The sequence below is a fragment of the Cydia strobilella genome, chromosome Z, assembly GCF_947568885.1.
Source record: "Cydia strobilella chromosome Z, ilCydStro3.1, whole genome shotgun sequence".
Classification (NCBI taxonomy): Eukaryota; Metazoa; Arthropoda; class Insecta; order Lepidoptera; family Tortricidae; genus Cydia; species Cydia strobilella.
In genome coordinates, this window is record NC_086068.1 from 2,957,333 (window position 1) to 2,982,739 (window position 25,407).

The window sequence follows — 25,407 nt, forward strand, 5'->3', positions numbered from 1 at the left end:
GACGGACAGACGGACAGCGGAGTCTCAGTAAAAGGGTCCCGTTTTTACCCTTTGGGTACGGAACCCTAAAAATTAACTAAGCTATAGAAAAGCAAGGCTTATTGCTTGCCATTGAAATGGCGGATTTAACTTTAAAATGGGGTGTAAATATAAAGTCAGGGAAATAACGGTAATTAGAGGGAAACGAAAGATATACGCTTTGCGGAACTTGTGACGGGAGATATGAATATCGCACGGACGAAGAGTAATTTTAACGTTTCATCTCAAATTTCTCTGAAAAATTACTTTGCTCGGGACGTTGTGGCTCGGGTATACAGGGTGTAATTAATTTACATAATAAATTACTCTATACAGGGTGTAATAGTTAAGTAGGTATTTATAGCCGATTATTCCGTAAATATATCAGATAGCAAATAGTACATGACGATACAAGTGCGAAAAGTAGGAAATTCCCAATTAGTGGCGATAAATTAAAACACGAGTTACGAATTATCTATTCGCACATGTGTCGTACGTTTTACAGTACATAAAATAAATAATAAAATAAAAATAAAATATCCTTTATTTCAGACAATTACATGGTTTCACTTGTTACCTTTGTATATTACATCTTAATTATTTATTATAATATTGTTGTCTGTATGCCTTGTATTGGCAAAGGCCTCCCCCAACTCTTTCCATTTCTCTCTTTCTAGTGCTAATGTTGTCCAGCATCCACCTGCTTCCTTCTTTATTTCGTCAACCCATCTTCTTTTGGGTTTACCACGTTTTCTTTTCAGGTGTTTTGTAATTTTTTTAACTGTTACGTAATGTGCTAATTATCGCACAAGTGCGGTAAACTTTAAACTGACATCGAAAGTATCGCATCTTATATTTGTGTGACAATAGGGTCAATGACATATGTTAAATTTTATAACAAAATCTAGTAACATAGATAGCAAATGAGCAATTTATCACAATAATGTAGATATTAAAATAATATATGGAAATAATACAAAATTACAGGACTTGAAAGTTTCAAAATTTAAGTAATTTCTCAACTTCCAAAAAGGAAAAAAGTAAGGGTACCATTCGATTCCTTACATTTAATCCAAAAATATATTGTATGGCAACTATAAACATAAACGCAATATTTCACCGACAAAAACGCAATTTTCTTACTTTGTCCATACATTCAAAATGTGCTCTCAGTGAACTTGACGTCACGTTCACTTATCGTTTTGTTAGAAGCGTTTAGCAAGTGAAGTACGACTGTCTGGCTTTGACTATCATTTCTGACTTGTATTGCTTTAATGCAATGGGTCCCATATAGACATTTGATCCTAAAAATAAACCTGATCGATTGATACCATCAAAGATAGATATAACTCCGTAATAGATGGATACAGTCTAAGGAAAAAACGTGCCTCGAAAATCAAGGAAATTTGATTCTCGTTCAGAGGGCGCTACTAGTTTTGGCCTACAGTCGTATAGATGGCGTTGACGGTTTCGTTTGTTGTGGTTTGTTATTTAACAATTTTAACGCATATCAGTGAAAGAACATGGGTCAAAATCAAAAAAATAATTAATGCAAATAAAAAAAATCATTTATCCATATTTAAATACATTCTATCGTATTTTTATAAATCTTAATTTTTAGTTTTAAAGTGTGTCGACAGATGGCAGTGAATTTACTGGGGTTACAAAATTTACTATGACAGTACCGCTCTTGTATAAGTTACTCTATGATACCATTAATGAAAATTTGTCATCTAGTCTATGGTTTCTTGTTCTTTTTTTTTTAAGGTGGAATCGGAAAGCGGCGCCTCGCCGGCCCTGCCGCTATGTCCGGCGGGCCGGCCGGATGTCGACGCGATACCGCTACTCGGAGATGGTGAGTGTTCACATATTACATTATGTTAACTTGTGTTAACAGCGCCATCTATAGGAAACCCTCTATTCTGTATCGAACCCTCGATGACTAATCTACTACGCACCCACCAGGGTACGTAATTCAAGAGGCCTTTAATCAATAGGTTTAGGATAGTAATAAGAAAGGTACTCGTCCACTTTACCAACAGACGCCATTCGATACACACGCTGGTTTTCTCTCCGACTCCTGACTCTTTCGATCTCCGCCCACGTGCCAACAAATTACAATAAGTGATATTTTTACTCGGAATATGAATGACACACTAAGAGGACATTTACTAAAGCTGACACGGACGCAGATTAGTAGTAACCCTAGACGAAACTTCATTTCTAACCGGTGAACAGTTTGCCCAAATCCATAATCAGTGGCATCAGTGCACACTTAGTCATCATCTTCCTCGCGTTGTCCCGGCATTTTGCCACGGCTAATGGGAGCCTTGGGTCCGCTTGGCAACTAATCCCAAGAATTGGGGTAGGTACTAGTTTTTACGAAAGCGACTGCCACGACTGCCATCTGACCTTCCAACCCAGAGGGCAAACTAGGCCTTGCTGGGATTAGTCCGGTTTCCTCACGTTTTCCTTCACCGAAAAGCAACTGGTAAAATATCAAATGATATTTCGTACATAAGTTCCGAAAAACTCATTGGTACGAGCCGGGGTTTGAACCCGCGTCCTCCGCATTGCAAGTCGCACGCTCTTACGGCTAGGCCACTAGCGCTTTATCAGCGCTCAGTGCACTCTCAGTGAACTTTAAAAAAAAACACTCAATGAACATTTTATAAATGGGCACAACACAATTGGACACTGATGTGCACGTATCAGGTATAAGCTGCCTGTGCATTCATATATAATATAATTACCTACATGTACTGTTGACGGCTAACATACATACATATTCAAATTTATGGCAGATGGTAGTGGCCATCGCCTTCGATCGAGTGCAAATCTTGCACTGGCAACACCTCATCACAAATCTAGTGCGTATGGTAAATCTTTTGCGGTACGAGCGGTTCAGCTTTGGAATGAGTTGTCTCCCTCCTTAAGGAAATCGCGGTCCGTTGCATCGCTTAAGGGGCAGTTAAGGAAACTGTGGCTATCGGACCAGAATTAACTGTTTGTGACTATGGATGTATATTTATTTTATAAAACGTAGGTATTTTATATATTTGTTATACTGTTACTTCAAATTTTTATCTTATTTTATTTATTTTCGCCCTCTTTTATAAATTTATTGACTTTCCTCTAGTCTATTGTACGCAGTGCTATATTTGTCTACCGTTCTTCATCAATTCTCATCTACTCAAAGGTTAACTGGAAGAAATCCCTTAAAGGGATAAGTTCGCCTTTGTACTGCCTATTTCTGTGCCATATTTGTGTTCTATGTCTTTGTACAATAAAGAGTTTATACATACATACATACATACATATAATCACGCCTATTTTCCGGAGGGATAGGCAGAGATCACAGATTTCCACTTGCTACGATCCTGGCATAACTCTTTCGCTTCCTTCACTTTCATAACATTCCTCATACACGCTCGCCGTTTTAGGGTGCTCTTGACCTGACCTTTCTTCAGGATTTCCCCGATCTGATCAGAGAATGTCCGCCGAGGTCTGCCCCTTCCAACTCCCGTTTCGACCTCTCCTTTATACACTCTCTTTGTTAGCCTTCTTTCATTCATTCTTGACGGCTAAGATAACTTAAACTACATTTTTCGTCTTATTACGAACCCCGTTATCACTTATCACTGTTGAAACGTAGGTGACCGAAAGAAACTTGAAAACCACTTGATCGAAGCCAGTTACATATGAGTAAAACAAAGTGCTTGACCGAAGCCAGTTACGGAGAAGTAAACAAAAACTTACTTACTTACTTCGCTGGCTCAGCGACCCGAAGCGGATCTTGGCCTCCGATACTAGGTTTCACCATTCGTTCCTATCCTGTGCGATCCGACGCCATTCAGCCGCCTGGATATCACCTAGGTCCTTCTGGACCTCATCGATCTACCGGTACCTAAGCCTTGACCGCACGATCCTCTCCCATCCTCTCCACGTGGCCGAGCCAGCGAAGCCGAGCAGCCTTGCTCTCGCCGAGGATGTTGTGCTTGCCCACCAGTTCTTCCATCTCCAAGTTCTTCCTCACTCTCCAAGAGCCATCCTCCCGTCAGTAAACAAAAAGCTTCGATCTAAACCAGGTTACGAAACCCCGGTTACGTTGGCGGCCGAACTCCTAAGGGATTCAAACGGCGGATTTAATGAAAATGCCACAGAGCAAACTATATAGCGGCAACCAATTGCGGTGCGTAAATAATAGAGAGCACGAGTTGCTTAGCGCTACCCAATCAAACTTGATGTTTGCTTTGTTAAAACAGTTGCGTCATCGCCGCAGAGCAACACAGCGCAGTCACTTTAATTAAAACATATAACTTTACCGACGTGTTCTCCCGACGTCGCTGGTGGCACGTGTCGCGCGCTGTTGACAAACATGTCGAGACAACGTCGCGCCTCTTCACCCGACGTCACTTCAGCTCAGCTATTAGTAATGTAGACTGATATTTAATCTTAGGCGTAATCTTAAGATTAAAAGTCCCTATATAAATAAAAGAATTAAAAAAAACAGCTCCTGCTATTTAAGACCAAAGATAGATATAACTCCGTAATAGATGGATACAGTCTAAGGAAAAAACGTGCGTCGAAAATCAAGAAAATTTTATTCTCGTTCAGAAGGCGCTACTAGCTTTGGCCTACTGTCGTAAAGATGGCGTTGACGGTTTCGTTTGTTATTTAACAATTTTAACGCATATCAGTGAAAGATCATGAGTCAAAATCATAAAAATAATTAATGCAAATAAAAAAAATCATTTATCCATATTTAAATACATTTTATCGTATTTTTATACATCTTCATTTTTAGTTTTAAAGTGTGTCGACAGATGGCAGTGAATTTACTGGAGTTACAAAATTTACTATGACAGTACCGCTCTAGTATAAGTTACTCTATTTCCTCCTCGAAACGTTCGAGGAGTAAAAATAATAGAAAGCAGGAGGTGTTTAGCGCTACCAAATCAAAATTGATTCTTTGTTAACCTTTTGGACGCCAATGACGCATCGGCACCGCAGGTCTAACGCCAAAGACGGATTAATCCGTCACAGACCACAGAGCAACATAGACCTACGTGCGGGTGCATAAAGTTCAATTTCAGTTTTGAAACTTCGGTGACGCTGACGTGGCGTCCGAGGGACAGCTTTTGTGTTTGAGACGACGTCGAAAAGGTAAAAATAGTTGCCCTACCACCGCAGAGCGAAACAGCACAGTCACTTTATAAACATAAGAAAAGCGCGTAATCCCATCTTAAGCGCCGGCAACGCACTTATAACCCCTGTGTTGCGGATGTCTATGGGCGACAGTGATCGCTTACTATCCGGCGACTCGTCTGCTAGTTTGCCTTCTATATCATAAAAAACCGGCCAAGTGCGAGTCGGACTCGCGTTCCAAGGGTACCGTACCTATTTAAACAATGTATTTTTAATGTGAAACGTAAGTGAAATATCTTTAAAAAACTAATTAATTAAGTCCGACTCACGCTCGACTGCGCATTTCTAATAGCTTTTCCTGTGATAGGTAAAGAACTATTTTGTGTATTTTTTATTCAAAATTTTAGACCAAGTAGTTTCGGAGATAAGGGGGGGGGGATTATCATTTTTTGCCTATTTTCTTAAATAACTTCTAAACTGTTTATCCTAAAATTTGATTTCCTTTCATTTGATATGTAACACGATACGATTTATTTTTAAATTTTCTCATTTACCCCCCAAAAGTGGCCCCGATGTATAAAATTCATATGTTTACGTTACATGCCCGTCTTTGGGTCACAAACCTACATATCTATACCAAATTTGAACCTAATTGGTCCAGTATTTATGGAGAAAATAGGCTGCGACAGACGGACGGACAGACAGACGCACGAGTGAACATATAAGGGATTCTTTTTTTTCCTTTTGAGATACGGAACCCTAAAAATAACCTCAAATTCAGTTCGAAGGACCATAATGTACAGCCACTAGAAATGTAGATTGTAGACTGATATTTAGCGCTGGTGTTCTAGCGGAAGGAGGTTGTAGGTCCGAGAAACGGACGTCTCGTAAATAATAGAGAGCAGGAGCTTGTTTAGCATTATCTAATCAAACTTGATGTTTGCTTTTTAGTTTTCCGTACAAAACTTTGTTCACGGAACTTTGTTCTTCGGTCTTGCAAATCGGTTAAATGCGTTTTTCTCAGAGACCGTTTGGAGTAGATAGCTAAAATTTGAAACAGTTAAATTACCACTACAATTATTGTAAACAAATCGAAACCGATTATTCTTTTATTTTAAAGGGAAATTTAGGGGGTAGGGGGTTAGGGGGGGGTGAGAGGGGTAAGGTGAATTCATTTTTTGACGTGATAACGTCTTATAAATCGGAGACAACCGGTACCATGCACGAAAAAGTGTCACATTGTGGGCAAATCTCCATGTCCATAGTAACGTTGTGGACATATCTCCATGGTAACGTTACGTTTCTTAGATTCATCATTCGCTTGCCCTTATCCCATTCATTTGGGGTCGGCGCAGCATGTCTTTTTCTTCCATACCTCTCTCTCGCCCGTCATCTCATCATGCACTCGCATTCGTTTCATATCATCTCACACAGTCCATCCACCTTTTCCTCGGTTTTCCTCTCCCGATACTTCCCTCCACATTCATTCGTAATACCTTTCTCGTCACATGACTTTCATCCCTTACGTTTCTTAGATTATAAAGTACTTACTACTTATTGATACATTGTTAATTAAAATTTGATAAATAAGGAATGGCAATTTTTTATAAATGTTTTCTTATGATATCACCGTATCGTCCGTAAACCGACTTTACAGACAACCATTTTTAGTGTTCCGTACCCAAAGGGTAAAAACGGGACCCTATTACTAAGACTCCGCTGTCCGTCTGTCCGTCTGTCCGTCCGTCTGTCTGTCTGTCTGTCACCAGACTGTATCTCATGAACCGTGATAGCTAGACAGTTGAAATTTTCACAGATGATGTATTTCTGTTGCCGCTGTAACAACAAATACTAAAAACAGAATAATATAAATATTTAAATGGGGCTCCCATACAACAAACGTGATTATTTTTCTGTTTTTTTCCGTAATGGTACGGAACCCTTCGTGCGCGAGTCCGACTCGCACTTGGCCGGTTTTATTTTATTTTTATTTGTGAGAATCGTGTGGGGTACTAGAAAGCTTGCAATAAATTGAGACATGGATTTTGAGTTCATTTTACGTACAGTAGTTTCGATAAAGCTTGCATTTAAAGGTGCAAGTTTTCAAACAAAAAATGTTTCCTCTGCCGGCCTAGCCAAGGCGACGGTCGCTATCGCTTCGCTATCGAATCGCTTTGTGTCTCTATCACTGTTCCGTATTAGCAATGAGGATATAATAAGATAGAGCGGTACTGTCATAGTAAATTTTGTAACCACTGTAAATTCACTGCCATCTATCGACATACTTTAAAACTAAAAATGAAGATTTATAAAAATACGTTAAAATGTATTTAAATATGGATAAATGATTTTTTTTATTTACATTAATTATTTTTATATGATTTTGACCCATGTTCTTTCACTGGTATGCGTTAAAATTATAAATAACAAACGAAACAGTCAACGCCCTCTATACGAGTGTAGGCCAAAACTAGTGGCGCCATCTGATCGAGAATCAAATTTTCGTGATTTTCGAGGCACGTTTTTTCCTTAGACTGTATCCATCTATTACGGAGTTATATCTATCTTTGGTATTAGTGTGACAGTGACAGTGACAGTTGCGTCTCGTTCGCTTCGAAGCGTTAGCGATTGGCATGTTGTCTACGGGGCCAGTCCTGACGATGTTCGCAAAAACTATAGCTAACAGGCAGCTGACCAGACAATATCCAACTAAAACAAGCTTAAACAAGCAACTCCTGCTGTACGGAACACTTGTTACCGCAGTCCTGACTGCGGGCTTGACCAATTAGCTCCATGCATGAATTTATTTATATTTTTGGATTCATAATTTATATCGTTGGAACACCGGAAATGATAAAAATACTTTTGTAAACCTTAACATTATTTTATTAAAAAATATTTAAAATGTTGAAAACTTTTGCGCGGTTGAAACGCTCATAATTTTTGGCGCGAATTCGACAGAGCGTGATGACGTCACACGTTGGGCGGCCCAACTGACGTTTGCTACTAATGACACTAATCTGTCGAACGCGTGACGTCACGTGGCGTTTCGAGCGTTTCACTCGCTAGCTTTTCGCGGGCAAATTTTTGTACTTTTTATTTATAATTTTAAGTAATTAAATGGTAATTTAAAAACGGAAATGCATTTGTAACATGATATAACGGTAACAAACATCCGAATAAAACATATTTCGTTCAAATATAAACTTTATGCATGAGGCTAATTATTTATATTGTTGCCGTACGGCCGCAGAGCAGCACAGCGTGGCCACTTCAAAGATAATAAGCGAGCTACAAATCAGAAGGTCAATTCTAATTTAAAAACTCTTTATTGTTATGAACTGTTTATTTTTATTTAAGAATTGTCCCACTTGAAATTATGTCAAAATATTTCCCATAATATCAATATCCAGACAAGAAAATGGAGAAGCGGTCCTCAACTATTCTCTTAATAATGCTATACGTTATAAAATCTCACTCTACGGCTGTTACACGTGAATATGGCCTTTTTCATATAGTGTTTAAAAACAGAAATCTATTTCCAAGTGAATAGGGAATATTACCCGAAACTCTGCGCAGGGGGCGCCACTACCACAATCTGAGGGTCTATCACAAAACAAGAAAATCGAAATTTCGGTATCTAACATGTCTCACTCTTGCATATTCGAACTATAAAGAGGCAGATAGCAAAATTTCGGATTCGCGTTTCCCGGTAGGTTCTCTGTAAACAAACCGCTTTGATGCATCAATGTCATATTTTATTATCTCTGAAAACTTGTCAAAAAAACTATTAAAGGCACAGTATGTATAAGTTACTCTATGGTTTACTAAACGGGCTAGTGCTGCACTCTGGTGGCAGGACATTGCAGTAATACCCCCTATTATATCAGTCTAGGGATGCTTTCCTAAACAAAAAAATAAAGGTTAAAAGCCAGCACCTTTGGATTAAAGAGATAAAAGCTAACAATTATTGTAATGACACACATTAAAATTCAATTCACATACAAAATGATCCCATTTTGAACATACATTTAACGTGAACTTTGCGCGTTCGAAATTAAACACAAAATCCCCGAGCGGTGTACGGGCCAATTCGAATTTTATCTATTCGATCTATTTCCGATATGATACTGATCTCAGTATCAAATGTGACGTCTTTGGTTGAAGAAATGTCAGATCAGTATCATATCGGAAACAGATCGAATAGCTAAAATTCGAATTGGCCCGTTAGCTTCATTTGAATTTCCAGCAGCCGCTTAGATTTATTTTAAACTCTAAATCTAACGTATTAAGGTTGGTTCTTGGTTACAGCTGTCAAGTTTGCTAAGTAACGTTCTGAGTGTCGATCTCAGGCCTCGAAAGGGAAATAAAGAAATATTTGAATTGCTAATTGGGTAAAGAGCGACGGGAGAAAAATGGAGGTTTGGCGGCCTTAAAATGTGTTCGTCGACAAATTATGGGCCGGGGAGGAATAAGTAGCATAATGGCGCGATTACAGTATCATCGCCTACACTGTTAAGAGTCCTCGGCAAGCTCGTCCGAATTGCACATTGAGAACCGAGCTTGCCGGGAACCTTAAAGGGGTCCACTGACTATCAGACCGCCGGACGATATCGGCCTGTCAGTTGTTCGGAACTGTCAAATTTTTGTTCTAACTGACAGGCCGATATCGTCCGGCGGACTGATAGTCTGTGGGCCCCTTTACAAAAAAGAAAAGTCAATTAGTACATTTAGTACACTGACAATCGATCCATCTCATACGTCCATAGATGCTCTTGCTTTAAGCGTTGATGGCCTAGCGGTAAGAGCATGAGCATGCGACTTTCAATCTGGACGTCGCGGGTTCAAACCCCGGCTCGTACCAATGAGTTTTTCGGAACTTATATATATTCATTTGATATATTTACCAGTCGCTTTTCGGTAAAGGAAAACATCGTGAGGAAACCGGACTAATCCCAACAAGGCCTAGTTTCCCCTCTGGGTTGTAAGGTCAGATGGCGTCGCTTTCGTAAAAACTAGTGACGCCATTTCTCGGGATTAGATGCCAAGCGAACCCAGGTTCCTATGAGCCGTGGCAAAAAGCCGGGATAACGCGAGGAAGATCGTATAGGTGCTCTGCTTCACTTGCTTGTGTGTGCTTTACCTATCGGTATCGTATGCGAATGGATTTGTTACTACTGGGAACTGTGGTAGCCAACAACAACAACTTGTTTAGCGCGGCATTTGTTTTATCTTTGTTGTGGTAGTCGTCGTTTGTGACTTGCCATAAACATGGATGATTCCGATACTCCTTTATTACCGACAAAACATAGTTTCGGCCTGACATTTTTACGCAGAATTCGTTGTCGTGTCGTTACTTGGAGGCAGCGCGATGCAGACTGAATAAAAATGGACGTAGTTTTGCACGTAGTAGTGCTGGGCGACCAAGAAGAAACATGAACAGAAGATGCACACCAATGAGATGAAAATGCTGAGGTGGGCAGCGGGAGTGACGAGACTGGACAGAGTCCGAAATGTATATGTACGAGGCTCTTTCAAGGTCGCTCCCATTGCAGAAAAGATGGCTGAAAGCCGTATGAGATGGTTCGGGCATGTGATGAGGCGTAACGAAGAGTATGCTGTAAAAAAGCCTTGGCCATCCCAGACAAAACGAACGGCAAAGGGAGGCCGCTTACCACGTGGTGGACAACCGTTACCAAAGACATGGAGCGGGCGCAGACTAACATATCGACAACCCAGGACAGAAAAACCTGGCGCCTTCGAACGAGGAGGGCCGACCCCAAATAACGGGACATGGCAAAGAAGAAAAAGAAGTAGTTTTGCACATTCACGGAGCGTTTGGATGCACGTTTCTAGCATTGATGGTCACTCCAAAGTCACCACGCCGATACGTCCAAATGGAGTGGCGTGCTGGATTTCAATCCAAATGGAAATCCACGATTAGGATGCCGTTTAAAAAACATTATACGTTTTTGACATTCGCGGACCGATTTTGGAATGCAGCCACGCTATTTGGACTGTTGGAAGGCTCGTCAGCCACCTTTACGTAAAACGCAGCGTTAGACCGGCCGCCCGCGGAGCACCCAAAAACAGGCCTGAAGTGGCGCAGAATGGGGCAAGTCACTGGGGTTGAGTCACTGAAGCAAGTAAGGCCAGTGAAGTAAGCAAGCAGTAGTGTATAATTATCTCTTCAAGACCAGGAAGTAATAGAATTATTTCTTTGAAAAACTAGACACAATGACTGTTTTTTACCGTGGGACTTTTGTAGTGCTATTAATAGATCGGAGTCTAATTATAAGTACTAGAACATCCGTGCATAATGAAGCATCTGCTATATTGTTGTTTAATTAAAGTGAAACCAGGACTCGGAACCGGTTTTTTTTAAAAACCCTGAAATAGGCCAATATTTTGAATTATTTTATGCTCATTACGTAGGACTGAATCACGTATTTAGAAAACAATTTTGCATTATTAAAATGTCCCATTAAAAATGAAATTATAAACAAAAGAACGAAAAAGAACGTAATAATGACGGTATTTTTGTACGGAGCAAATACCGGTTTCCGACCCCTGAGTGAAACTATTAAACGTGTCCGCCCTGTGACCACAGCCTTCTAAAAAGCTTTGTTAAAGGACTGCCAACCACATAAGTGGTTTCTAGAAAAACAATTGAAATTACTACAACAGCCAATGAGGGCTAACGCGTATGAATTCGCCGCTTTTGGCGCTAGTGTAGATGGTGGTCTTTTCCATAGTTCGAAATGTCAAATGTCACTTGTCACTTCAGTGACTGACAGCTGTTCTTTAGTCTTTTGTATGTCTTTTGGACCACCATCAACAGAGGCGCCAACTGGTGAGCAAAAAAACGATAGCCCTCATTAACAATATATTACAATACGGCCGTATTCGAACAATGCTTATAAGCATACCAATCTCTAGAACGTTCTAGAGATTTCGAACTTACGTTTAATTTCGATTACTGACAGATAGGTATCGCATCGCTGTGACATCTTATAAGCCTTGTTCGAATACGGCTGATTGTTTTCAAGGTATATTTTTCTACGGCGTATATTTTTCAAATTATACTTTGCGTGAACTTGCAAAATAACTAGCATTTCAACGAAAACGTGGCAACGTAAATTGTATTTTAACTTTATCTATATCTAATTCTATTTCCAATATCTAATTCCAATTCCATGAAGCTGAACAAAAAACCGAATTTGACATTACATACCATTTCGTGGCTTATGTTATTTATGTTGTGTTACCTACGTGTTGTTTTTTCTTTTTTTGCCACGAATAAACGCTATACAAAATCAGCTTCTCTTCTTTTTAAGGTTCCGTACCCAAAGGGTAAAAGCGAGACCCTTTTGCTAAGGACCACTGTCCGTCTGTCTGTCTGTCACCAGGCTGTATCTCATGAACCGTGATAGCTAGACAGTTGAAATTTTCACAGATGATGTATTTCTGTTGTCGCTATAACAACAAATCGAACAAATACTAAAGGGGCCCACTGACTATCAGTCCGCCGGACGATATCGGCCTGTCAGTTAGAACAAAAATTTGACAGTTCCGAACAACCGACATTTCTAAAATACACATCTTTTAGGTCAGCATGATCCACCCTAGACTTCATCGGCACTTAGGTACCATCAGGTGAGATTGCGGTCAAATGCTTGCCTTTCTGTAATAAAAAAAAATGCTTAACTTCCTAAAAAAATACTACAAACATTTTACTTGACATTTACTTCAAAATATAAAAGTTTACTGTCGTAGAAATCATTCGGCGTGAGAGGTATAAAACAATGTTTTATTCCACGGTACCCTAAAAGCCCTAAAAGCTCAGACGATACAGTCTCTCTGATGTATCATCAGAGAGCTTAACGAAATACAGGCATTATTTACGAACTTTTCGATGGAATTTCCATTGAAAACATCTTAGTACGGAGGAATTACTTGATGGATTTTTACGCTTTGTGTTATCCAGACATTATCAATGCAGATTCTGATCTAATATTTCGTTAATGTTTTGATATTTTAAGGCGTTTGTACGTTACGTGCACAGGGCGGACACGCCGTACATCAAAAATCACTTGCGTTTCTATGTGTGAACGGCACGTCTGTACACGCGTCATGCGTCATAGTGTAAGTTGCATAAAAACAGTACTGAGCGGCCGGCAAACGGCCGTCAATTTGGTGTCGCGGGGCGAGGTATTCGAGTCGGGGCGGGGCGGTGCGTGGCCGTTCTGTATAATAATACTACTTATTCTGTGGTGCGTGTAATGTAAGTATCCCGGCGGTAATTAGTAATTAGCGTGACGAGCGTTCGCGTTTGCGTTATGTCTATTTCTGTATGGGGTTTTGAACAGCGCGCCAAGCGGGACGTTTTGGAAACTCAAATCCCATACAAAATGACACTTAACGCAAACACGTACATCACGTCTCGCTATCGAATGAAATTTACACTAGGGGTACCGAAGGACGCGGTTTTAAACCTACAAATACAAATCATTGTTAGAATGTGAGTATTAGAAATGATGTTTGATACATAAAGTGGAGGAGACCGAGGTGAGTTGTGACAGAGGAGAGTTGTGACATCGTCAATGTTTTGGAATCTTTAAACTGAGGTATCTTTTCAAAAGGGCTTATTTCTCTATGAAATCCATACAAAAATAAACCCTTTAAGTAGGGTAAAAGAGTTTATTTTTGTATGGATTTCATAGAGAAATAAGCCCTTTTAAAAATACACTTCTCAACTAATATCGAGCTCGCAATAGCGCGCGTTTATTAGTTCAAGCAAAGATAGATATAACTCCGTAATAGATGGATACAGTCTAAGAAAAAAACGTGCCTCGAAAATCAAGAAAATTTGATTCTCGTTCAGAGGGCGCTACTAGCTTTGGCCTACTGTCGTATAGATGGCGTTAACGGTTTCGTTTGTTATTTAACAATTTTAACGCATCAGTGAAAGAACATGGGTCAAAATCATAAAAATAATTAATGCAAATAAAAAAAATCATTTATCCATATTTAAATACATTTTATCGTATTTTTATAAATCTTCATTTTTAGTTTTAAAGTGTGTCGACAGATGGCAGTGAATTTACTGGGGTTACAAAATTTACTATGACAGTACCGCTCTAGTATAAGTTACTCTATGGTTCAAGTTACTAGCTAACCAACTCGCACTGTTTCGAGGTCACTAGAGTTAGACAAAAAGACAAGTTTGCAACGATTTTGATAGCACACGCAGTACACGTGATATTTTAAACGTCAAACTTCTCATCATCTTCATCTTCTTCCTCGCGTTGTCCCGGCATTTTGCCACGGCTCCATGGGAGCCTGGGGTCCGCTTGGCAACTAATCCCAAGAATTGGCGTAGGCACTAGTTTTTACGAAAGCGACTGCCATCTAACCGTCCAACCCAGAGGGGAAACTAGGCCTTGTCGGGATTAGTCCGGTTTCCTCACGATGTTTTCCTTCACCGAAAAGCGACTGGTAAATATCAAATGATATTTCGTACATAAGTTCCGAAAAACTCATTGGTACGAGCCGGGGTTTGTACCCGCGACCTCCGGATTGCAAGTCGCACGCTCTTACCGCTAGGCCACCAGCGCTCATGTTCTCAAGGCAACCAAACGTCAAACTTCTATAATATAAATAACACTTGCACTGGGTATGCTATCAAAATCGTTGCAGATTTTTCTTGGTCTAACTCTAACAGTTAATATTGCAAAAAATCGACAATGTCACAACTCTCCTCTGTCACAACTCACCTCGGTCTCACCTGCGTCACAATCAGCCAGCCGGCCTAGATTTTTGAACAGTGAATTTTGCGGATTTGATATTTACCAGTCGTTTTTCACTAAAGGAAAAACATCGTGAGGAAACTGGGACTAAACCTAGTTTCCCCTCCAATACAAAATTAATTTTCTTGTAATTTATTTTTAAAAACTTCACCCATCCTCGCGTTTATCTCTAAGCATGTATTTTTTGCCATGCTATTTAATTATACAGAGATAATAATAACGATTTCATACTTGAATGAAAACATCAAGTCGGACCAAAAAGCTCTCCGCGCAATATTAATATACTTATTCGAAGGTAAACTACAATAGGCATATTGAGACCGTTTTCTTTAGGGCAGCGGCTCTCAAACTATTTTGATACAATCTACTTTTTTACAGGGCTCAAAAATAATAAATAATTTTACTGTAGCATGTTGTTAATAATTTTAACACACCTTTGCGTTTGTGTATCAAAGGTAAATGATAATATTTAAAAAATAATACGGTTTAATTTTTATTTAATGATTGTTGTCTTAATTTTAATGATATGATATTTTGTGTTGGTAAGAAAAAAATAATATTGTCTTCGGTTACCGCGATAGTTACTCATGAAATAAAACTATGAAAACGGATATCGCGTATATTGATTTTATAATACATCCGGACGTTACCTGACCTGAAGAAAAAAATACTTGAAAAAATTTTCAACACATTATTGGCCAACCTGCCAATAATGTGTTGAATCTCTTCTGAATTCGTCGATAAGTATCATTGTTCTAATCCACGACACCTCATAGAACCGGAATTTTGGAGTTACTCCGCGAAGATTGCATGTGCGTGCCGAAATATCGGAAACTTGCATACATGGTACTTAAACAACCCGTTGTCTATAGTATTTATAATACTATCTCACAGTTATTCCCGTGAGGAACAAATTTTGGGTTCCATTAACAATATAAGTAGGTACTTTATTGCACACCTAATCGATATTTTATCTAACCTGTCACCACAGTAAGCCATAGCTGGTTAGCAACTCGCTGGCCTATGCATGCCAGTGATATGGTATAGGGAACGTGCATAAAGTTATAGGAGCCGTCAGGTTTATGGCGCGAGGCGTAAATGTAAAGTGTATGCTTCCGATGTAGCCCACAAGATGGCAGAACCTATGCACAAGAAAACGTACGAGAACGGTAGATGGTAGCACTTACTTTGGCAATGTAGGTACATTGTAACGGTGTGCTATAAAACCTCGTTCGCGTTTGGCGCTTTGTGCTGGCCGGTTGTCAAAATTAAATTTTTTGCAGATCTCGTTCGGATCTGTCACAGGAAAAAATGGTGATCTCCTTTGAGAGATTGCTGCAAATAATCTTTTAAATATCCTTATTTATAAAATATCGATAATATTAAATAATTTCACGGTTTAGACTCACTTGTTTTAGTCACTCGCGCTACATATTTCGGAGAGCCTAGATCTCCTTTCTCAAGCACTAATAGTGCGAGCAGCGTTCACGACGACCGTGTATTGCGTATGTTGTGCTGTTAGTATGTCTCGCAACAGTTTAAATTGGATATCGATAATATCTACATTGATACTATTTTCATCAAGTTTAATTATTAATATGCTGTGTGCACCTTACGTTTATGTCTCCGATTCAGGCGGTTCGGGCCACAAGATGATAGAATAGAATAGAATAGAATTTCTTTATTTGCCGAATACGTATGGTACACGATGACAACATATAAGGTTTTACATGTATCTGTATTCAGTCGAGGACACGACATGCAAATAATTGACAATTTGATAATTTTAACATAAAATAAAAGTACAATATAGAAAATATTACGACAGAAATGAAAACAGTGGGTACACGGAAAGAACATGTCTAGTCACTTAAGTAACATTTTAAGTAATCGCGGTTTTAAAATTTGGAACCATGTGAAAATGTATGGTAATTCCGTGACCAGGTCTTTTTTAACTAAAAAAAAAGTTGTGTTACATATATTATACAGTGGTAGCAAAAGGTATAACCAATAGTTAATCATTCTCTACATTTTGAAATGAAAATCTCATTTTCCGTAAAAAGTGACTAGACATGTTCTTTCCGTGTACCCTTCAAATATATACATTGGAAAGATTGGGAACCGCTGTGGGGCTACTTATATGTAGTGTCCCTATTGTTAGGCCCTTTTCACGCCAACGATCGTGCCGGATGCCGGAATTTCTCGCAGTATATTGTTGTATTCTATCGCGTGTAGGCACAGATTAAGAGGATAGGGTACGATCGGTTCTCCATACAAACGTAATCCTCATTTTCCTCCCTGGATATTCACATTATAACAGTTACGATTAATTAAATTATAAGTGAGTAATAATCAATGTATAATGTACCAGTAAAACGCTTAGACATTAAGTAGCTAAAAGTTACGAAGGTAAACGTCCTGGTGCTTGGCACGCTAATGCCCTATAAATGACACCCTGCTGCTACTTTACTGTTAATTGATTTACTTAAATTTAAAGGTGACATGTTCTGGGATAGCAGTCAGACTGGACGTCTTCCTACTTTCAATTTCATCTTCTACTTATAGTTAAGTTAATTCAGGTCCGTTGCAACAAATTTATAACTAATCTATTACGTTTTCGGCACTGTATTGTCAATATTATATGTAATATTTTTCAATGTCACTTTTCTGTAATGACTGTTTGTGCCAAAATAAAGAGAAAAAAAATTATAGAAAATATTTTTACACAATTATTAGTATTTTATTCATAGCCGACCGTTTGTTTTTTTTTTTTCACTTTATTATAAGAGTTTTAGCTTTTAAAATTAGTAAATAACCTGTTTTTCGGTCCTAGCTCTTATAATAATTAAAAAACCGGCTAAGTGCGAGTCGGACTCGCGCACCGAAGGTTCCGTACTTTTTAGTATTTGCTGTTATAGCAGAAACAGAAATACATCATCTGTGAAAATTTCAACTGTCTAGCTATCACGGTTCATGACATACAGCCTGGTGACAGACAGACGGACAGACAGCGGAGTCTTAGTAATAAGGTCCCGTTTTTTATCCCGTTTTACGGAACCCTAAAATCGAAAAAAAAAAACAAACGGTCGGGCATAGCTATGATTGAAATATATCAAATTGTTTAAAAATATTTTCAATAAAATATCCAGAGAGGAAAATGGGGTATACGATTGTATGGAAAACCGGTTTCGAGATGGTCGTCCGCTTTCGTCTTAAGCAAACACACTGTAGATTAGATACACCACTCACCCTAAATTTACTCGGGGTTGTGCTCATTTGTTAATTTCACGCCAACCTTCGTCCCGGCGTCTTTCGCAGTATGTTGTATTTTGTAGGAAGGTGAAGAATATGCAATGTGATAGACTCGCCTCTCTATTTGTTGAAACCGGAAAGTTTTAATTTTTTTGTAACTGACCCATGCATTTTATTTTATTTAAATTAGATTTTTATGAATTAGGTTTCTGTTTTCTTTTGAATTATTATTATTATCGTATGGCTTTATTCAAAATAAAACTCTCTATTTATGCTTTTGCTCCTTTGCGGAAACGGAAAGTTTGTTTTTGTGTATTTTTTTGTAACTGACCCATGCATTTTATTTTATTTAAATTAGATTTTTATGAATTAGGTTTCTGTTTTCTTTTGAATTATTATTATTATCGTATGGCTTTATTCAAAACAAAACTCTATATTTATGCTTTTGCTCCTTTGCGGAAACGGAAAGTTTGTTTTTGTGTATTTTTTTGTAACTGACCCATGCATTTTATTTTATTTGAATTAGATTTTTATGAATTAGGTTTCTGTTTTCTTTTGAATTATTATTATTATTATCGTATGGCTTTATTCAAAATAAAACTCTCTATTTATGCTTTTGCTCCTTTGCGGAAACGGAAAGTTTGTTTTTGTGTAATTGTTTGTAACTGACCCATGCATTTTATTTTATTTAAATTAGATTTTTATGAATTAGGTTTCTGTTTTCTTTTGAATTATTATTATTATCGTATGGCTTTATTCAAAACAAAACTCTATATTTATGCTTTTGCTCCTTTGCGGAAACGGAAAGTTTGTTTTTGTGTAATTTTTTGTAACTGACCCATGCATTTTATTTTATTTGAATTAGATTTTTATGAATTAGGTTTCTGTTTTCTTTTGAATTATTATTATTATCGTATGGCTTTATTCAAAACAAAACTCTCTATTTATGCTTTTGCTCCTTTGCGGAACCGGAAAGTTTGTTTTTGTGTATTTTTTTGTAACTGACCCATGCATTTTATTTTATTTAAATTAGATTTTTATGAATTAGGTTTCTGTTTTCTTTTGAATTATTATTATTATCGTATGGCTTTATTCAAAATAAAACTCTCTATTTATGCTTTTGCTCCTTTGCGGAACCGGAAAGTTTGTTTTTGTGTAATTTTTTGTAACTGACCCATGCATTTTATTTTATTTGAATTAGATTTTTATGATTTAAGTTTCTGTTTTTTTTTGAATTATTATTATTATCGTATGGCTTTATTCAAAACAAAATTAAATAAAATTTACAAAGGTTAATATTATATGTACATTTATAGCTTAATATATCTAGGTTTGATAACCAATCCCTGGCATCCGCAGTTATTGTATGCAGATACTTCATGTCTCCCGAAAAAACGTCTCAAGCAATTGTTTTCTTTTATTGATGTGTGCAATAAAGTATTTTCACCTCAGCAGCTCGAACAAGTCTACTTTCGTCACTCCCTGGAGTGAAACAATGTACCTTTTTAATTTAGTGAAGGCCATGAACTTCATACTTTTATTACATTTTTTTTTATGATATGGTACGGTACGGTACGGTACGGTACGGTACCGTACGAGAGCAAAGTTATTTTACATCTAGTGTTTTTGAGTCCCTCGCTACGCTCAAGATTCTACCTTAGAATCATTCGCTTTCTCGGGACTCAAAATAAACACTCGCAAGAAAAACCAACTTTCCACTCTTGTTGCACAAATAACTATTGTATTGTACAACAGAACAAAAATCAGCCCATAAGACATAACCCTTCTCTCGTCTGGCGGTTAGTAATTAACACTTGTTTTGTATATTTGCTCAGGTATATTTGCACGCAATAATTCCACCTAATAATGCCTTCGTCCGATGTCACAGGGTGTCGCAAAAAGTGATAATTACAGGGCGTTGGGTACAGTCGCGCTCGGTATGATTACGGTGTTGGATAAAAAGTTCTTAGATGGGTTTCACATTAATATAAAAGACGCTTGTTTTTAGGGTTCCGTAACCAAAGGGTGAAAACGGGACCCTATTACTAAGACTCCTCTGTCCGTCTGTCCGTCTGTCTGTCACCAGGCTGTATCTCATCAACAGTGATAGCTACTATAGCTAGACAGTTGAAATTTTCACAGATGATATATTTCTGTTGCCGCTATAAAAACAAATACTAAAAAGTACGGAACCCTCGGTGGGCGAGTCCGACTCGCACTTGTCCGGTTTTTTTTAACCCCCTCGCAAAAAGAGAGGTGTTATACGTTTGTGGCATCGTAGCAGTCAAACTTTTTTTAAGTGAAAGCAAGTTTTCTTGCGGTGGTTTTAGCTGTTTCGTAATCGATCCAGCAGATTTAAAAATTATCAGCTGTTTTCCAAAATGATAAAAGGCATTTTTGGTATAGAATTAGTTGGCATAGAGCGTAAGGGTTCATCAATTTTTAATTTAATAGTTATGGGGAGCGGTATTTGGATCTGTCTGTCTGTCTGTTCATGATAAACGTCAATTCTTGGGATTAGTTGACAAAGCGGACCCCAGGCTCCCATGAGCCGTGACAAAAATACCGGGATAACGCGAGGAACAAGGAAAAAGAAGATATAATATTTACGACATTGCTAAACAGTTTGAATAATACTGATCACTCTCAATCAATTTTTCATGAAAATTTAACAGGAATAGTTGTAAGTTATTTATTAAATGAGTAAAACTGTATACAACTGCATGGATTTAGGTATGTGTTTTACACAGTCGAATATAAATAAATAAATAATTTTACGGTTTAGACTCACTTGTTTTTACGTGTACGCGATACACGGCCGTCGTGAACACTGCTCGCACTATTAGTGCTTGAGAAAGGAGACCTAGGCTCTCCGAAACATGTCGCGCGTGTGACTAAAAACAAGTGAGTCTAAACCGTAAGATTATTAAATGTTTTTTACACGGTGTTATTGCCAGCACAGTTTTAACTGAATTACATTTCCGCCGCGCACGTTTATCGTGCACGACTGTACCCTTTGTGACAAAGGCCGCCCTAATTGTTTCACTAATACCACTTCTAGGGTTCTGTCCGTGTGGTTACGTAGTTTTATTTATAAATTGTGTTCTTCCACACCAGAGACTTTGTTGCATAGACATTTCAAGTCACTATCACAGAATACGTAATAGTACTATCGTACAGAAAGGACACTTCCTACAAACCCGAAGTCTGACAGCGATTCAGGGTCGAATCATGCTGTCCCTTTCTAATATATGGCACTATCCCTTTCGGCTATTTAGGGTTGTCAAAATTCAAGTCATTATCTTATCTGTGGTCGTGCAAAGGGACGTTAAATTGTGCCAACCCTAATAATTTCTCGGAGCAATGCTGAGCCGAACGGAGCCGGAGCTTACCCGAAAGGAGGAGTGTCCCACTGACACTATTTACATATTTTCATTTTTATAAATTTTTCATTTGGGAACAATCTAAAGGGGCCCACTGATTATCAGTCCGCCGGACGATGTCGGCCTGTCAGCTAGAACAAAAATTTGACAGTTCCGAACAACTGATATCGTCCGGCGGACTGATAGTCAGTGGGCCCCTTTACACAGATCGAAATAGCCCTAAATTAAGCAAAGCTTTTGCTATGGGTGCTAGGCAACAATATGCATACTTATATTATAGATAAATATATATAGAAAAGACCCATGACTCAAAAATAAATACCTGTGTTCATCATACAAATAAATACCCTTACCGGGATAGTAGGTACGGAACCCCCAGTGTAAATTTCATTCGAAAACCGGACGTGCGTTCGCGATTGCGTTATGTCCATTTTTGTATGAGATTTTGAAAGCCCGCCAAGCGGGACGTTTTGGAAACTCAAAATCCCATACAAAATTACACTTAACGCGAACGCGGGTATTTTTCTCTGATGCACTGGACTTTTTTCCAAAATAGGTAAAATTGATGTTTTTCCTACTCAGAATCACGAGCTCCTTCGTTACTACTAGGAGGAAAAAAGCGTCCCAAGTTTTATTTTCCCATTCCCTTACCATTTCTCAAACACTTTGCACGGCTGAGTACGGCGGTAACAAAATGGAAAGTACGTAAAATCAAAGATAGATATAACTCCGTAATAGATGGATACAGTCTAAGGAAAAAAACGTGCCTCGAAAATCAAGAAGATTTGATTCTCGTTCAGAGGGCGCTACTAGTTTTTCGCGTTGACGGTTTCGTTTGTTATTTAACAATTTTAACGCATATCAGTGAAAGAACATGGGTCAAAATCATCAAAATAATTAATGCAAATAAAAAAAATCATTTATCTATATTTAAATACATTTTATCGTATTTTTACAAATCTTCAATTTTAGTTTTAAAGTGTGTCGACAGATGGCAGTGAATTTACTGGGGTTACAAAATTTACTATGACAGTACCGCTCTAGTATAAGTTACTCTACTTACTCTATGGTAAAATGTATGAGAAAATTTTGGGACATTGTTTCTTTCCTAGGAGCATGGAATCAGCTCATGATTCTGGGCCCAAATAACATTAAGTTTACATATCCTAAGAAGTCCAGTGCATCACTACAGAAAAAAATGCCCGCGTATGTCACGTACTATAGAATTAAAGTTACACTAGAGGTACTAATAATCGGTATTATTTTAACCGGTTTCAAAAAATTCGTGTCCCATTATACAAAATGGCCGACCGATATCCCCGGTTAAATACTTACTAAAGCAATCGAAAGCCCTTGAGCCCGTCGGTTAGCCCTTGACACAATTTGGGGGTTAGGTGTGTTTATTTATTACCAGGCCGAGTACCGCAGTAGATAATAGCCACACTGTCTGCTTTAAGATATTTCAATAGTACATTGTGCAACGGGGGGGTGTGAAATATTGCAAACGAGAAGCTATAGATTAGCGACAGCCGCACGCTGCAGTGAATTGAAGACTCGAGTTTACTTTTTTCCCCTTAATAATAATAAAATGAAAATAAAAAGCCTTTTAATTCCTTAAGAAAATTGAATTACATAGTTTTTCATGCATTAATTATTAGTTATTTTCACAAGTCAATTATCATTTAAATATGTCAATACAATTATAAATTAAATTAAATATTTATTAATTATCAATGAATTATTTTGTTTATTTAAGGACCCCTCTTAGGGTGAGGCCCTCCTCCAGTTGTCTCCATTTGTCTCTATCTTGCGCCTCCTGTCTCCATCTGTCTCCGCTGTCCATACTTCCATACTAATATTATAAATGCGAAAGTCTGTCTGTCTGTGTGTTCCCTCCTCACGCTTAAACCGCTGAATCGATTTAGATGAAATTTGGCATAGAGATAGGTTGAGTCCCTGAGAAGGACATAGGATAGTTTTTATCCCGAAAATCATCCCTTAAGAAAGTAAAAAGCGGGGTGGAATTGAGATAATTAATGAAGTGTCTGCTAATTTGTGTGCATAATATGCTCAAATTGAATAATTGCTATGAAATTTTTTCCAGGCTTTATACTTATTTTAGCTGCTGTTATACTAAGTCCGCGCAGACGAAGTCGCGGGCAAAAGCTAGTTTGGCTATATTTGTCCATTTAGTCTTTTCCCCTTACCACCTCTTAAAATAACGGTAAATAATTATTTAGCACCTTACTAGCTTTTGCCGGCGACTTCGTCTGCGTATGGACTTAGTAACCGCAGCTATATAGAGTAAGAATAGCGCCTGGATAAAGTGTAATAGCAATCATGCAATTTGAGCATAATGCATAATTACTTATGTACACAAATTATCAGGCACTTAATTAATTATTTCAATTCCACCCCGCTTTCGACCCTGTTGAGAGATGATTTTCGGGATAAAAACTATCCTATGTCCTTCTCCAGGACTCAAACTATCTCTTTGCCAAATTACAACTAAATTGGTTCAGCGGTTTAATCGTGAAGAGGGAACACACAGGCATATATACACTTCCGCATTTATATTATTAGTATAGTCAAACCAAGAAAAGTCAGCAGAGATTTTGACAGCACACGCAGTGCATGTGTTATTTTAAACGTCAAGACTTTTCTTGGTCTAACTCTGTAGATGTTACTTTCTGGAATAGCATGTCAAAAGTCATGTTATTCGCATGTTCCAATTTCCTAGGCAGTTACGCCGTTATTTCACGGGTGGAAATTTACTCGATTTCCGAAGATTAGCCGCTGTTCCCTTCCCGCTTCCGGTGCTTTCAATGGAATTAATTAATGTTATCACGCCATTAATGAACCTGGCGCTGAGTTTGAAACATTGGAGATCTTAAGTCCCCGGCAAGCTCGGTTGTCCATACAAACGTAGTTACGCTCTGATTTTAAAACGACTAGCTAGATTGCTCTGAAACTTTGTAGTGATAATATTTTTTTTTTTTTACTAGCCTAATTTAGTGTCCCACTGCTGGGCAAAGGCCTCCCCTCGTTTCCTCCACTCGACCCTGTCGTTTGTAGTGTCCCGCCAATCCGGATAAAATGCGTCTAAGTCGTCCCGCCATCTCCTTTTCGGCCTGCCTGCACCCCGGCCAGCACCATCTATGGTGTTCCGTGGGTCCCACTCGGTAACCATTTTGGCCCACCTTTCAGGGTGCATGCGGCAGACATGCCCAGCCCAGTCCCACTTAAGCTTAGCGGTCTGGACACCTACATCTACAACTCGAGTTCTGGAGCGCAGTTCCGTGTTTCTGATTCTATCAGTTCTATAATATTAATAGTATTAATATGGATAATGAAGATATACCCAAAACACCATCTTCTAAATGGGGCCAAAATGCGGACTATTAATAATATGAATATGAATTTAAATTTTAAACTGTACGCCAACCTGGAACCAGCGTACGATTTTGTTCCGGTCGCGGTGGAAACCGCTGGGCCGTGGTGTTCGGAGGCAAAGAAGTTGGTTAGAGACTTGGGGCGGCGTCTACGTGACAGAGGGTGCGATTCCCGTTCAGGCTCCTACTTGGTCCAACAGATATCGCTTGCCATCCAGCGCGGTAATGCCGCTAGTATATTTGACACTTTTGGGCTGGGTGGGGGTCGGAATGGGGTTGATAGTATATAATTGTCAGTAATGTGCTTATTTTTTTAGTTAGTTTTAGTGTCTTTTTATGTTTTTTCTTTTATATACGTATATTTTGATTGACTACTGTACTTTACTTTTTAATGAATAAAAATAT

The 25,407-nt window shown here is 38.5% G+C and overlaps 1 protein-coding gene across 3 annotated transcripts in view; it reads left to right on the forward strand.

Annotated features, from left to right (window-relative positions):
- Positions 1-25,407, forward strand: part of LOC134754539 (adenylate cyclase type 6) — a 364,633-nt gene that overhangs the window by 166,363 nt on the left and 172,863 nt on the right. For all 3 annotated transcript variants that reach the window (XM_063690838.1, XM_063690837.1, XM_063690839.1), the window contains exon 4: positions 1,786-1,873. In XM_063690838.1, the coding sequence (XP_063546908.1) occupies positions 1,786-1,873 (88 nt within the window). The remainder of the gene's footprint in view (positions 1-1,785; positions 1,874-25,407) is intronic.